Source organism: Trichosurus vulpecula, chromosome 4 (assembly GCF_011100635.1).
Source record: "Trichosurus vulpecula isolate mTriVul1 chromosome 4, mTriVul1.pri, whole genome shotgun sequence".
NCBI lineage: Eukaryota > Metazoa > Chordata > Mammalia > Diprotodontia > Phalangeridae > Trichosurus > Trichosurus vulpecula.
Window position 1 is genome coordinate 8,425,046 of NC_050576.1, and position 16,530 is coordinate 8,441,575.

At 42.5% G+C, this 16,530-nt stretch overlaps 1 protein-coding gene across 3 annotated transcripts in view; it reads left to right on the plus strand.

Moving 5' to 3' along the window:
• The window catches only part of PTGER3 (prostaglandin E receptor 3), a 97,501-nt gene that overhangs the window by 38,619 nt on the left and 42,352 nt on the right, over positions 1 to 16,530 (plus strand). For 2 of the 3 annotated variants that reach the window (XM_036757867.1, XM_036757868.1), the window contains exon 2: positions 4,308 to 4,496. In XM_036757867.1, the coding sequence (XP_036613762.1) occupies positions 4,308 to 4,496 (189 nt within the window). Of the gene's footprint in view, positions 1 to 4,307; positions 4,700 to 16,530 lie in introns of those variants that run through there. The other variant, XM_036757869.1, reaches the window with a different exon arrangement.

Consider the following 16,530-nt stretch of genomic DNA (forward strand, 5'->3'; position numbering starts at 1 on the left):
AGGTCTCTCCTGTTCAAGCAAAGCCCGGATGCCCATGTAATGACTAGATGGTTGGACTCGTAGCCATTGAAGTCCTTTTCAGAACCCAAGAGTCTGGGCTAGTTTGAAGACTGGTTTTCCTCCTTTATACCTTTGACACCTTGGTCCTTGTTTTGCCCACAGGGGCCAAACAGAAACTAGTGCCCCTCTTCCAGAAGATGACGATTCAAATGAAGCATGCTGCTGTCATATGCCCCTTTACCATGGCTTAGGCATGTCATCACCATTCTCAACTCAGCTCAGCAAACATTCAGTGTCTGATACTCTATCCGAGGCCTTGGGACTGATCCTCCTAAGAGTTTTCTTTCCTCTGCTTTGTCACACGTTCCGTGTCAGTCACCAAGTCCTGTCAATCCTGCCTGTGTCTTATCTCTTACTTTACCATTCCCGCTGCTGCCATCTTGGCCCAGGCTTTGGCTAGCCTTCAGCAGCACACCATCACTTTAGCTTCCTAACCTTCCTTCCACGACTCTGGTTCTTCCCCTTCCATCTATCATGCACACCACATTCTAATGCTGTTGTTCAGGCATTTCAGTCGTACCCTACTCTTCGTGACCCCACCTGGGGTTTCCTTGGCAAAGATACTGGAGTGGTTTGCCATTTCCTTCTCCAGCTCATTTTATAGATGAGAAAACTGAGGCAAAGAGCATTAAGTTACTTGCCCAGAGTCACATAGCTAGCAAGTGTCTGAGGCCAAATTTGAACTCAGGTCTTCCTACTCCAGGCCCAGAACTCTATCCACCACACCTTTCAGCTGCCTCCACATTCTAGTACTTTGGTCTTTAAAAAACAAAACACTGCTATTTCTGTTTATTTATTTATTTTTATCAGAATAATCTTCCTTTTCTCCCTCTCATATCCCATCCCCACCCCCAATGAGGAAGCAAGCTAAACAAAACCTCTATTATAAACCATCGGGGTCAAGTAAAAGAAATTCTAGCATCAACCATTGTCCAAAAATAATGTCTCCAACAGCTCTGAGTCCATCACCTGTCTATCAGAAGGTGGGCCTAGGGTTAGGGTTATTTTGAGCTCTCTGGGATTGTGATTGGTTATCATGTTGATCAGAGTTCCCAAGCCTCTCAAAGTTGTTTGTCTTTTGTTGTTATATAAACTGTACTCCTGATTCTGCTCACTTCTCTCTGCATTGGTTTCGGTCTTCCCAGATTTTTGTGAAATCAGTCCCTTCATCATTTCTTATAGCACAACAGTTTTCCATCACACTCACATACCCATGACTTGTCCAGCCACTGCCCCATGGATGGACGGACGCCCTACCGATTTCCAACTCTTTGACTCCACCAAGAGAATTGCTATAAATATGTTTCATACACAAGCCTTTGATCTCTTTGGGGTAAAGCTTTAGTACTAGCAGGATTTCTGGGTCAAAGGGTATCAACTTAGTAGCTCTTTGGGTATAGTGCTAAGTTCCTTTCTAGAATGGCTGGACCACTTGGAATTAACGTACTTAACAACTTGGTCTTGATGGTATAGGTATGATCAAGACATTCCCCTCCTGGAATATTTCAGTGACTCTGTTGCTTAGGGAATAAATACTAAGCTCATTAGACTGGCTTTTAAGACCTCCTTCCATCTTTTTTATCATACAATTCTCTGTCATGGAGTCTTATTCCAAGTGACCTTGTCCCCTAAATATATCCTAGGTGCCTTGGCTCACACTGGTCCCTAGGCCTTGCGGGGCCTTCCCCTGCTCTCTTTGCCTGATGATTTCAAGACCCAGATCAAATGCCATTTCCCCTCTTGCACTCTCTTTTGATTTCTCCAGTTGCAAATGATTTCTCCCTCATCTGATCTCATGGCAGTTTGTAATCTATTACATACGCTTTGTAAAGGAAGATTGGTTCTGGATCTGTAATTGCATCAGGGTGAGGAAGTCCTGGTATGGAAAACCCCTCCACTTATACAGCTCACCCTCTTGCTTGTTAATGCAGTAGTTTAGGTGATTTGTCCAGGATAGTTCAGCTAGTATGTGTTAGGAACAAGACTTGAACTCAGATTGCCCTGGCTCCCTCTCATCAGACATTGTAGGTGTCTGATATAATGAATAAATGCTATCTGACTGAAGCTATCCACCAGCCCATGCAGCCTCACAGAGCATTAAACATATTATAATTTACCTTGGATTTAGCTTGTTCCTTGCCTAATCTCTATTCTTAATTGTAAGCAATTTGAGGGCAGGGATTTGTTTACAAATTTGAACAAAATCTTATCTTATTTAACCTGCTTCCTGCCTTAATGGAGTAAGTGAAGGCTGGAAGAGGCCATTGTGGTCATGTGCCCCAGCCAGCACAACATCCTTGGACCGGTCTGCCCCCCAGCCTCTACTTCTATGGTTCTCAAAAGGGTTCCATGAACTGTGTGGAAAGTTACACTTGCCATCACATCACACAGACCTGCTCAAGTCTCAATGTTTCTGGAGTCTGCCCTGATTCCTCACAAAAAAGAACAAGACTGAGTGTGAGCAGAGAAAAATTGGAGAACCCCAACAGTCTATTCAAATGACCCTTTTGTTTCTCTCCCCTTTTTTGATTAAACCTTTGATTTCTCTAGTTCAGGGAACTTCTGATAAGGAAGGTCCTTCGTTCTATAATTTCCAGTCCTCCAGCTGTCTGTATACACTGAGAGGTCATGTGATTTGCCCAAGGTCACATAGACGGTATGTAACATAGGTGGAACTTGAACCCAAATCTTCAGGACTAGGAGGCAGAGATGAGCTCCCTGTGTACCAGCTCCTTACCCACCACCCAACTCCCATCTTTTGCTTCAATGCAGAATCTCCCACTTCCAGAGCCAACAGACTTCAAAGGCAATCCACAGCTGTAGGGAAAACGGGGGTTATGCCATTAGAAGCTTGGACATTGTCTCTGAACCAGAGCCTCAGCTTTGAAGTTGGCCAGCCCTCCTCCTCTGACCTTCTTCCCCTAGGCTTGCCTTCTCTAGGGTAGCTCCAATGTGCTGCCCCACTGTCCTAGTAAAGCCATGGGAGCTGGAAGGTCACCATCTTTTGGTTACCCTGATGCATAGCTCTCTGGTGATTAATGTTGCATTGATGGATGACTTCAGTTAATTGTGAGATGGGTTCTTTTCAGCCTTCTTAAATCCCATGCTCTAAGAAGCCCGAGAACTGGGTTTTAGATTTAGTTAATGCCAAATGGTAGAAATTTGGGGAAATGTTTTCCATCAATTTTTTTGGCAATTTGGCAATGTATCCCTTAACCTTGCTGGGGCTCAGTTTTCTCATCTGTAAAATGGGGGTTAGACCAGATGATCTCTTAGGTCCTCTCCATTTCTAGATCTATGATTCAGAAACAAAGAAATGAAGTCGTCTTTTCCCTCAAGGAACTATAACTAAGTCTGAATTCTGCATATTTCCATGGGGCTAGAACTAATATGCATATTTTAAATAATTATAACTTCAAATCAAGTGAATTAGACTATGTTCTATTAGGAGGACTTCGTCCTCTTGAAAAAAGACTTTTCAGATTCATAAATTCCTTTCATGGCAGAGTTGAATATCAATTCCAATCCCACAAGCATTTATTGAATGCCTCCTATTTGAATTATGATGAGAAAATTTAAAAGAAAGAAAAAAGAAACAATCCCTGCCCGAAGATTCCATCCCATCAGAGGAGACAATACTGTATCTAAATAGATGTGTGTGGGTGGGTGTCAAATTATCAGGGCTAAATGCATGGGGTGATTTTGACCACATCCTTACAAAGGGAGATACAAAATAGAGACAAGGTAATCTGGGGGTGGCACATTTGCAGATGGAGTAATAAAGGAAGACTTTGTGTAGGAGGTGTTACTTCAAATAGTTAATCAATAAACATTTATAAAGCACCTACTATGTTCCAGGCACTGTGCTGAGCACTGGGGATACAAAAAGAGGCAAAAGACAGTCCTTGCCCTCAAAAGCTTCTAATCTAATGGGAGAGGCAAGTACAAACAAGAACATACAAAGCAAGCTATATGCAGGATAAATTAGAAAGAATTGATATCCTTTGAAAGAAACAAAGGATTCTGGTAAGTGGAGGTGAGGATGGGTTATCTACCATCCATGGGCAACCTGCCCAAAGACACATAGGTGGGAGAGGAAACGATGTCTTTGTACCCCCACAGTGGATGGCACTAGCTCACCGACAGGTTTGACCTGATTTCCATGAATGAAAATGTCGTGTGAAGGTGAGTCCGTGTGTACAGGGAGTGAATAACCATTAAACTAGTCCTTTGTCTCCCTTTCTTAGATCATGATGTTGAAAATGATCTTCAACCAGACCTCGGTGGAGCACTGCAAGATGCCGAAACCCCTAACGCAAAGGCCGAAAGAATGCGACTTCTTCCTGACCGCCGTGCGCCTGGCTTCCCTGAACCAGATCTTGGACCCCTGGGTTTATCTGCTGTTAAGAAAAATCCTGCTGCGAAAGTTCTGCCAGGTAGCAAACGCCGTCTCCAGCTGCTCTCACGATGGACAGAAAGGGCAGCCTGTCTCGTTAGCCAACGAGATCGTGCAGACAGGAGCATGAGAGAACATTTGAGCAGCCTGCATGCTAACTGCTTTCGACAACGAGTAGTCTTAAATCTTGTTGTGAATTCTGGCATCTGCGGCATGCCTGTGTTGATGTATCCATGTGGAATGAATTTTTTGACATCAGGCTAAGTGGCCTCAAAAGACCCAATAACCCCCATGAGTGCCAAAAAAAATCTTGAGATATAAACAAATGGAAACCTATCTGCAACTATCTAGTATTGCCTTGTGTCTCTTTAGTTTGTAGCCTACAATGTGATTTTTCATGTGGCCAATGCATCTTGCTCGCACTCGAGCAGGATGTGGGCTGCCCAGTGCTCCAATGGTATAGCCTGCCTCTGATTCAACTCAATTCGAGGCTTGGTTTAATACTATTTCCTGCATGAGCAGCCATTTTGAACGTTATTATTCTCTCACATATCTCTTATATGTTATTAGCAAATGTAAATGTTTTCCCATGATAGAATAGAAACTTCATCGCCATATAGTCCCTGGAATACAGTAGGTGCTTAATAAATGCTTGTAGGGTAAATGAATGTATGAGTGAAACAAGTGTTTAAATGCCTGCTATATGACAAGAACATAGTAGGTACTTAATAAATGCTTGTTGGGTGATTGATGAATGAATGAAATCAGCATTTATGCAGTGCCTGCTGTATGACTGCAGGGTACTGGAGATCCAGAAACAAAAATGAAAACAGTCCTTGCTCTGCAAGAGCTGGGTAGGGGTAGAGAAGAGCGGTTTTCTTTTTAAATAATTTTTAAAAGACATTTTTGAGGACATTGGTCTTCTTCTCCCCCTTTCTCTATCCCTGTATCTGTCAGTGAGTCTGTCCATCTGACTGTTTTCTCTTTAACCTTGCAGAGATCAAGAACATAAGGGACATTTTTCCCTTTCGCTCTTAAATGGTTGAGCTTGAAGACAAACCAAAGACAACATCATACATTCACAGAGTACAGTAATATTGATGTTCTTTGTTCAATGTTCAATATCTCAGCATTAAATCTTAATCACACACTGTTTAGTGGTTGTCTTGGTACCTGCATCTACCCAGCATCCAAATAAGAGTCATTGACATGACTTTTGGAAATGGTGGGGTTGGTCATTCTGTAAAATGGGCATGCCTGCTCAAGATGGCTGAGTCTGATGTATTGAGTTAGCGTAGGGATTTTTTTTAAAGAATGCTACACAAACATTGAATCAGATGAGTAAAATCATCTTTTCCCGTTAATGACTCCCATACCTTTGGGTCTTTCCCTTGACTTTTGTGGGTCTAGACCTACTAGTCAGACATCGGGCAGAGGTAGGTGAAAAATCGGCTGAAGACACTAACTAGCTTAATTCCTCTGAGCCTCACCTTCCTCCTTGGTAAACTGTGACTCCAATAGCACCTATCTCATAGGGCTGTTGTGAGGCTCTGGTGAAATGATACACGTAAGGGGTTTTGGAAACCATAAAATTCTCCACACTCCATCTCCTCTAATTATCTACATCTTTTAATACTCTGGTGATGAGAGCATCAGCACTGTCAGAGATTTGGGATTAGGGCTGTCTATTTTGTGGATCCAGGTTTAAACTACACCCTTTAAAATGACAGGATGCATATGTTTGTTTGTTTGATTTTCTTTAGCAACTGACCATTCAAATGTTGTTTCTAGAGCTAATTTCTAGCCACAACAGCCAATCCTTGACCCATCTACATGGGTCTGAATTCAAACCTATGATGTGTCAGGCACTTGCTAGGCACTGGGGATACAAAACCAAAGATGAAACAGTCCCTGGTTTCATGGAGTTTACAGTCTACTGTGGTAGGTTTCCTTTGTCTTTTTAAAAGACATCATTAGGAAGCCCCTTCAAGGCAGTTTGGAAAGTCCCATCCAAGCCAACAGACATGTATTAAGGAGCTCATGCCAGGCGCTGTGGATAGAAGGACAACAACAACAAACCAGTCCCAGCCTGCAAGAAAGTTACACGTAGAAATAAACTTTGAACTCTTTTTTTCTGTATTAAGTATGCAGGCCCATTCTGAATTTTCTTTTTTCTGTGATTCTCTCTCTATCTCATTCTCTTTCTCTGTCCATCTCTCTATGTCTCTTTCTTTTTCTTCTGCTGTCTTTTTCTCCCTCCCTCCCCCTTTCTTTCTTTAGCTCTCTCTCTCTCTGTTTCATTCTCTTTCTCTCTAATTCTGATCACTCTTGCTCTTTTTGGGTTAAAAAAGTTTTGTTTTTCCTTTATAGCTATTATATCTTCTATCTGATTTTGAGTGGGGAATTAATTTAAGGAACTTAAACTGTGCATTAGGTTAGTATAATTATTATCCAAGCATTGACTGGATCAGGAATAATCTAATTAAGCAAACTAGAGAATCTGAAGGAAAGCATAGATCTGCTGAGCGTGCTAATAGAATGTAGGATGTTCCTTCCTCTAGACTGGAGTTTGCTACTGGAAAGGAGCTAAATAAGCTATTTGAAACACCAGAAGCCACCTAGATCAAGCTTCCTGATGGTCCATAACAGGGAATGACATAAAGACTGATGTCACCTTATTCTCTCCCCAGTGCAATGAGGAATAAGTTCCTTGTATATTATTCCTATTGAAGGGAAGCCAGTCTGGGGCACAAGGGCCAGCCTTGTTCAGCAGTCTCTCTATCCTTCTTTCAGACCTGGTTCCTTCTTTCTAGAGGTCACAGATGACAGGAATCTCACTTTGAGAACCTTGTTCACTAGAGAGGGGCATTACATACAAGGGAGGCAGGGGGAAGGGCAGCACGGGGGCACTCAAATAGACTTATTCCCATGAGGTAGTTCCATGACAGGGACGTTGGATCAGTCTCACCACGAGTTTTTAGCATGTATGGGTTTGTGTGCAAATATGTGTGTTTATGCAGGTGTATACATGTGTGCATATATGCATTTATGTGATGGATTACATGGCATGTCTGGGTGTTGGAAAGACTTTGGTTGCAGTCCTGCCTTTGACACGCAGTAGCCGTGTGACCTTGGGCTAGTCCTTCAACCTCTCACTGCCTGTCATGGATAACTTTTTAAGACTTAAAGTCACAATGGGGTGTTGATCCATGTTGACTTATAGGCATTAGAAGTAAAAGGTGTCTCAGAGATCATCTTTTTCCCTGAAAAACAGGAAATTTCTGTGCCAAAATTTTCCCACATTGAAAAAATCCCAGATGTGGACCCAAAAATATGTGTGTATGTTAAGTATGTAATTGAGTACATATCTAGAGGCAGTGATATAGTGGATCATGGCATAGATTTTGAGGCAGAAAAGCATGGGCTTAAATCTGGCCTCTACCCTTTGCTGCCTGGTGGATACTAGACTGGTCACTTAACATTCCATGCTGATGAAATCACAGATCCTTTGATCCTTCCCATGTCCAAATATGTGTTTATGTGAAAAATCTTGTGAGTCTTTCTAAAATAAAAGGCTGCACCAATCGAGTGGACATCCATGGTGCATTCTAGAACGTGATAGGTATACTGCTATCCATGATGATGGGTGAAGCTGATCAAGTGGATAAACACTGTTTGTTTCATTCCTTGAAGAGAGTAATTTATCCTTTAAAAATGCAATGCTTTCCTGGGGAACACTAATGTTCTTTATTATATTTTTTATAAACACTGTCAATGACCAATGGACTATTTTTCTGGAGGGTGCAACTGAGAAACTTTCATCAAATAAACTAAAACTTGTTCTGAATTCCCAAACACAGTTTCATCTGAGTAAATACTTGTTGGGAGTTGGCAACAGGGTAGACCATGAGTCAGCCTGGATTACTTCTTCAGAACAGTTTCTCCAATATTTCTGTTTGCTATACAGTTTCAGGACATGGTGCAGTGGTATTTTTTTTTATTTTTATTTTTTTTTTTTTGCTTTTTGGCAGGGCAATTGGGGTTAAGTGACTTGCCCAAGGTCACACAGCTAGTACATGTATCAAGTGTCTGAGGTCACATTTGAACTCAGGTCCTCCTAACTCCAGGGCCGGTACTCTACTCACTGTGCCACCTAGCTGCCCCAGTTTTATTATTTTAAAATATTTTTTATATCACCCTCATTTCCATATATCTCTCTCACTCTTTTCACAGTGAGATATCTCTTGTAACAAAGAATAGAAAATGAAGCAGAAAAATAAAGCAGGTCCAACATTGTGTGTAATGTCCTGCACCCATAGCCCCTTACCTTTGCAAAGAAGGGAGTGAGGTGCATTTTGTCATGTTTTCTTTGGGGCCATCCTTAGTCATTACAATTACACAGAATTAATTTTCAAGTTGTGTTGTTGTTATTGTTGTGGTCGACGTTGTAACTGCCATTCCATTGTCTTTGGGCTCCTGTTTTCCCATTTTGCTTAGTTACCATACTGTGTGTCTGTTCATACAGGCCACAGTGACAATGGTAAATGAAGGCTTTAAAGGGAAGCTTAGAAGGAAAAAAATGCTTAAATGGGATGTGGTTTGCATCCGTATTCTTGCAGTGACAACAGGTCAAGAACATTGAAGAGAGAACATTGGAGCCGTGCTTTAGGGTAGAAAACAACACGGGCCAGCCTGTACAAAAACCACTCCAGGAAAGTGGCTCCTCTATTCCCACATTCCCTTATGAAATCCAGAAAGAGTCTCTGCCCAAGCCCATCTCCCCATGCCAAACGCAAATCTGAAGTTCACTATACGTGACTTTTTGTTTGTTAATAGAGAAGCCAAGTCCACAAGCACTTTTTATATACCTACTATGTGTGAATTTAGGGGCACTGCGCCAGGCACTCAGGACACCGAGACAAAACTGAAACTATCTTCGTTCTCTAGGACCTTATATTTCATTAGAGCATCTTCTATTCATGGCCCTGGGGAGAAAAAGTGACTCCGTAAAATCCAATAATTTTGAATAAGTGAGATGCATTGGATCCCTGTTTGGGGATTTAATATAGGAAGAATAAAGATGTTTGTGCTGGAGTTAGGTACAAACTACATGAAAACCGGTGCTGTGACTTCCGAGTGCCTGGCACATAGCTCAATAAATGTTTATTAAGCTGAATTGGGTTGAGTTCACCCATGCCATATTACCAGGCTCTTTATTGATAAGTCCCACATGATGGCCAAATTGATATTCCTAAAGCTTAGCTCAGACCATGTATGTCCCTCCTCTTCTAAAAAATATCTCCATTGGCTCCAATGGCCTCGAATATCAAACTCATCTAAATCCCCTCCTCCAAGTTACTTTCCCACGTCCCCCACATTCCAGCCAACTGGTCTATTAACTGCTCCTTGACTGTGACAATTCATCTCCAGGCTTCCTCCTTTTCCAGGGGCTATCGCCATGCTTGGAACACATGCCACTTCCAGAATCCCGAGCTCCCCTCAAGGCCCAGCTTGAGCATCAATATCTCTCCCAATTATTTTGATGCTATTTTGACTTCTCTGCACGTACATTGGTTCACCTCAACAGAACGTAAGCTCCTTGAGGGCAGGGATTGTCTTACTTTTAGTCTTTGTATCTCTGGCATCTAACGTAGGGTCAAACACATGGTAGGAACTTAATAAGTGTTTGTTGAGTGAATGAAGCCCCAGTGAATGACACTCATGTTCCCTCTACTGCCGACAAGCAGGCATCTTCCATACAGCAAGCGTGGCTCAATATGGAGCTCAGTACGGATGCCAAACTCCAACCATTGCGTTGATGGGTGTATTTCAGAAGGCATGACCCTACACTCCCACAAAAGTCTTAGCTGGGGTCAAATGGAGCAGGTATATAAAAACCAAGATTTCAAAAATTTCCCTATTAACATTGCTTTAACTGACACAGTGGAGGCCACATAGTGGATAGAGTGTGGATCGTCGAAGTGGGAAGAACTGGGTTCAAATCTCACCTCTCCCATTTCCTAGCCACATGACCCAGGACAAGTCACTTGACCTCTGCACCCCAAACAACTCCCTACAATTTTTTTTCCTAAGTCAGAGGTGGGGTTGTTGGTCTCCCATCTTCTGTTGGGGGGAGGATGTTCTCTTCCTGGGAGTTCCTTCTCACAATGAAACCACAGACACTTCATGTGCTCATTGTCATTTCTCCATAATTCCCATAATAGCCCAATACCAGGACGTAGGAAGGTGATGAGAGCGGAAACTTTTTAGCTGTTCCAGTTGAACATTCTCCTTTGGAGTGAAAAGCATTGCTGTGCTCACATGCTGGTGACAAAGCAGAGAAAACAGTATAAAAAGAGAATGAGGTCACTGTAGATGAGTTGGTCAGTCTTGGGCAGCCATTTAATGGGAGAGTCTTTAGGCGAATTGGATCAATCACGAGCATCTATCAAATGTCTTCTATGTGCCAGGCACTATGCATGTCCAGACAAGGTCTGCCCTCAAGGAACCTAGACTGTAAAGGAAGAGTCAGTCAATTAATCGACTAGCTCTTTTAAAGCACCTACTATGTGCCAGGCACTATGCATGTCCAGACAAGGTCTGCCCTCAAGGAACCTAGATTGTAGTGGAAGAGCCAGTCAATTAATCAACTAGCTCTTTTAAAGCACCTACTATGTGCCAGACATTATGCTACGGGATACTCTCAAGGAGCTCAAGGAGTCCAATGGGGAATGACTTTCCCATGGAGAGATACAAAACACATACGCCATGATGGAGGAGGGGGTCACTACCCCCAGGACTGAATTCAAATCCCACCTCTGATCTTTACTAGCTGTGTGATCTTGGGTAAGTCCCTCACTTCCCTGGACCTCAGCTTCCTTATCTGTCAAAGGAGGAGTTGAACTCATCATCTTCCAAGTCCTGTCTACCTCCTGCTTATTTAAAACATACTTTCTATGTAAAATCCCTCTCAAACCTGCCCAAAACAGTCACTAGTCCATACCCTGGAGTCCAGAGGGCTGGGATCAAGTGCTGTCTCTGACACAAGCTGTGCAGCCCTGGGCAAGGCAATTAAGTCTCTGAGTCTCAGGCAGCATGAACAGGTTGAGATCTGTATCTGCACTGGAGGAAGGAATGCCCCAGGCTGGCCAGTCACAGATCCTGGTCTCCAAGAGCCCAGGTGTTGATTAGAATAGAAATTAGAGAAGCCGCATTCCCCTAGGTGGTATAGGGGATGTAGCCCCGGACCTGGAGTCAGAAATACCTGAATTCAAATCCAGTCTCTGACCCTTACTAGTTGTGTGACCCCAGATAAGTCACTTAACTTAGTCTGCCTCAATTTCCTCACCTGTAAAATGGGGATAATAATAATAGTACCTAGCAGTTCCCAGGGTGGTTGTGATGATAAAATGGGACATTTGTAAAGACCTTTTCAAACCTTAATGCGCTTCACACAAACTAGCTTTTACCTGTTATTATCTTCAATTTGTCTCAGTGCCTTCGCACCCCTGCCTGCAATGTCCTCCCTCCTAACTCCTTTGGTACCCCACCTTCCTTCAAAGCTCAGCTTGGTTGCTGCCGACAGCCCCGATGCCCCCCTTGCTGACGCCCTCACCCCGCCTAGAATGATTTTATACAGACTGGGTGACCTCAAACTTGTAGCTCTGTTTTATTACAGTTTAAAACTGGACCCACACCTTGGGGACTCCCTGCATCGTGCATTTAGTGTTCTATGCTCGTAGTTTCGAATGTAGGCTCCTCAAGGGCAGGGATTGTTTCAGTGTTGTATCCCTAGCACTTAGCACCGTGCCCAGAGCCTAGTAGGGGCTTAATAAATGCTTGTGGACTTGCATGAGCATTTCTGGTTTGATTTTCCATCCCCTATGGTTGTCTAAATGGAAAGTGGCATCTGCCAACCCAGGTTGGGGCTCTGCCTCCAGCTTCTCTTTGTGTGTTCCCACCTATCTCAAGGGTGACTGACAGAAAATCATACCTTATTAAGGGAGTGGGGCTACAGAGACACACAGGGCCTGAAACCAATCGAAAAATGGTCTGTTTCCATAGGGACCATTGGACACTTAAGCTGAGGAACCTTTTTGTTGTCCTTTTTTTTTTCTCTTTAGCTACATTAAGGCCCAGAGTGCTTCCACGTGCCCCAAATAACAGCTTCTCTGAATGATGAGTGATTTAGATTCAATAGCCCAGAGGGAGAAGTGTGAATGAAGTCACCAAGATTGGGCCAGGACGGTGCTTTTCAGTGATAGGCAGAGACTTGAAGCAAATAAGTAGGAATCACAAACCAAAAAACTGTTTTATCCCCTGGGGTTCTCTCTCAAATTATTCAGAAATGACGTTTTGGAAGCTATCAGTTATTTCCAGAAAATGCCATTTGATCAGTGGAATCAAGAGCCTTGTGTTGGCATCCCAGCTCTCCACTAATGTGGAAAAGTCCTTCCCCTCTTTGGGCCTCAGTTTATTCATCTGCTGCAGGAAAGGACTAGATTTGGTAACGTGAAAGCCCATTTTAGCTGTCTCTTTAAATGGCTCCTCCGTTCTCTGTCTTGCTTTAAAAATACTACTTAACCTTTCTCACCATGTTAGCTCATACTCAGATTATCTTGGAATGCTTTCATTTCATTGCAATGGAAACTCATGGATGTGATATTGATGAGTCCCTGGAGTCCAATAGAATTCTTTCACATAATATCATTTGCATTTAAATACCTATCAATTATACAGACAATTTCTCTTAATGTGTCACTTAGTGACACATTTTCCCTAATGATAATTTCGATGTCATACATATGTAAGCAAAGAATATATGTATGAGAGAACATATGTTATGAGAATCTATAATTTAATTGGCTCCATCCATTTGCAATGCAAAATAGGAATGTTTTAGCTATTCAATTAATTGATCACAAAGGTCCTCAGACTCCTTCCTACTGTATCATCTGCAAGTGGAACCTTTTGAATTTGCTTTGCAAATGACCTGAAAGCTACAATTCCAGCCACATCAGGAGTGGCAGGTAGCACCAATGTTTCTATAAGCAACTCTATACAGGTCGAGCAATATTGTTTGATGTCAAATGTAGTTTTTGAAAGGTTTGTTTTCACTTGTAAGAAAACATCTAATTTTCTCTTTTAAAAAGCCACAATTCAAAGATGACCATTGATCCCAAGGAAGCAGGGACATACCTAGCAACAGCAAAGCATGTCACTAAAAATCTGGCCAATGATCCATTTGCAGGAGATAAACTAAATAGGCTTCACATCTGAATTATATGAGTCAGTGTCAATCAAACCTTCAGGATTTTTGTTGAGTCTTTTTAATCCATGTCCAACTCTTTGTGACCCCATTTGGGGTTTTCTAGGCAAAGATAGTGGAGTGGTTTTGCCATTTCCTTCTCCAGCTCATTTTACAGATGAAGCAAACAGGGTTAAGTGACTTGCCCAGGGTTACACAGCTAGTAAGTGTCTGAGGCCAGATTTGAACTCAGGACGATGAGCCCTCTTGACCCCAGGACAGGCAGTCTATCCCCTTAGTTGCCTAGCTGCTCCCCACCTTCAGGATACCTGGATCAGTATCGCTCATTGAATTTGGTCCCATTCTACAGGTTTGCCATGTAAATCACTGAAAAGACTATTTTTTTACCCGAAGTATATTCTTTCATCTATATTGCCTCTCAAGTTTCTTCAGATAAATTTATGAAATGGGGCGGGGGGATATATGTGAGTTACCCCTATCATCCATTTCCAATGTGTGTATAAAGGATGATGGCCTTCATTCCATTCAGTGAAGAATGCCCATGGAGATCTGACTTCCTCATGACTCATTTTCTTCGCAAATTCCACAAGTATTTCTTGCCCATATCAGAATGACAAGCATCTTTATTTGTGCTATTTTCAGAGGTTTAATACTACGGCGACCTCCCCAAGTACCGTACATATTATGCTGTCTTCCATTAGGAATAAGATCATCCAGATTCATTGCATGGGCTCTGCTTGTTCCTGGTTACTCAGGGAGAAGCAGAAGGACTTTTTCTTGATCAGTAGCACAAGAGGCATGTGGAGGAGGGAGATGAGTGCTGGCCTCTGACTTGGTTCAAGTCTCTCTTCTGACACATACTGGGCAGAGGATTTTAGGCAGATCACTTACTTCCCAGGGCCCTGTCACCTCTCTGAGATGAGTCTCAGGGTACGTGCTGATCTGCCTTCAGTACCAAATTCCTCACTGGCAGCTTCATCCCATACAGGGATGCAGTCATATCTAGTTTTTTAAAAAATCCTTGGTAAAGAGGGAGTTTCCCTGAGAGAAGAGACTAGGTAATATGTGATATGTCATTGCTGTGACTGGCAAAAGAGAAAGGAACAGTGAGAGTGCTCCCCAAAACATGAGTGCACCCAAAATATCACGGCTAGCAGTGCAGGGCATCAGATCAAGGGCTGGCTGGCCTTAAAGTAACGAAGGCCTGGACACTATGCTTCTTGGCCCAGGGGGCTCTTTAAGATCCAAGTCAGTGAGGGGGCCCTGACCTGCATCTGGCTGGAAGGTTCCATGCTGGGAGCTCCCAATGCCCATAAGATCCCAACTGTACAGAAAGGAAAGGAAAGAGAAAAGAGAAGACAGGGAGGACAGGAAGGCCTGCCAAGGAGCGGTGGTCAGGCTTTGTTGTTGTTGTTGTTAAAATTGCTGTTCACAGTTTTGCTGTGAACAGAATCCATGATGATACTAGGCTGGATCCTCTTCAGGCCTGAATTGTATGAACTCTTTGTTATTGACACACTTTGGCCATTTAATTAAAGTGACACCAACCATTCAGTCAACAGGCATTTGTGAAGTGCCCACTATACACAAAGCTCATCAGTGACTGAAGTTCAGTGTAAACCTTATCTGGAGTTTGAGCCATAAAGGGCCTCAGAGGTCTCTCCCCCTCCTTGCATGTTCAATAGAGGTGCACAATGCAGAAATGAATTATAAGACTGTTGCTCTAAACTGATGTAAAGACAAAAAGGAATAAACAGATAGCTGCTTCGTAAAATGATGATGCTAATTAACTTTCTGGAGGGAGGAGAGTTGTGGGCTAAGTCATCTCTTCTCCAGGGTCCCTTCCAGTCCCCATACTCCTTTAACGCTATCCTGCTTATTATACATTTTACAGAAAAAGGACCCAGGACTTGCTCAAGGACACCCAAGCAGTAAGCGTCAGAGACAGCCTTTGAACTCAGGTCCGCAGACTTCAGGGTCTGTTCTCTTTCCAGTGGATGAGATGCATTACTACTTTTAGAGTTCCTTGGATAGTCAATGCTGTAATGACATTTTGGCAAATTCATTTCAAATTAGCAAACCACAAAAAAATGATGAATTCAAGACACTCTGCTTAAGGCTAGGGGCAGAGGTGGGGACAAAGATAAAAGCAAAAAAAAAGCCCCTGTACTTAAGGAGTTTGAATGCAAACTGACAAATCCTGAAAAACCCCAGCAAACTCTCTTAAGGTCCAGAGACAGGCATAGATGAAGTGTACACCATACAATGCTGTTAGTGGACTTCTTTAAGATTTCAGGGTACACATAAACGGAAGCCATGAAAGAGCATGAACGTACTTATCCACAAAGATATGAGTTAAAATTCTCATTTGTAGGACAAAAGGTGACATGATCTGCCTTAGGTTACAAAGCTGTTGCAATGACCCTCAGCTGGAGTCATTTGAACAACACAGCCCATGTTGTATGTTTGAGTAATAAAAAAGAAAAAAATCATTTCAACTTTGGAAGAAAAAAAGGGGGAGGACCATCTTCATCTCCTTTTGGACTAGAGGCTTTTGTGCAGTAAAGTTGAACATTTCTTAGAATAAACAAAAGGACTGTTTGTCTTAATTTGCTTACAAGTAAATGTAAGCATCATTTACAGGGTCTTTCCTCTAAGATGTGATTGAAAATGCCAGCACTTTAATAATAAAAGGAATTAAAAGATCTTTATAGAAAATATTGGCTTATTTTCACTCATGTGGTTTAGTGGAAATGTATGCTGTTGTACCCTCTGGTAGCATCTTCCTTGGATCAGAATATTTAGG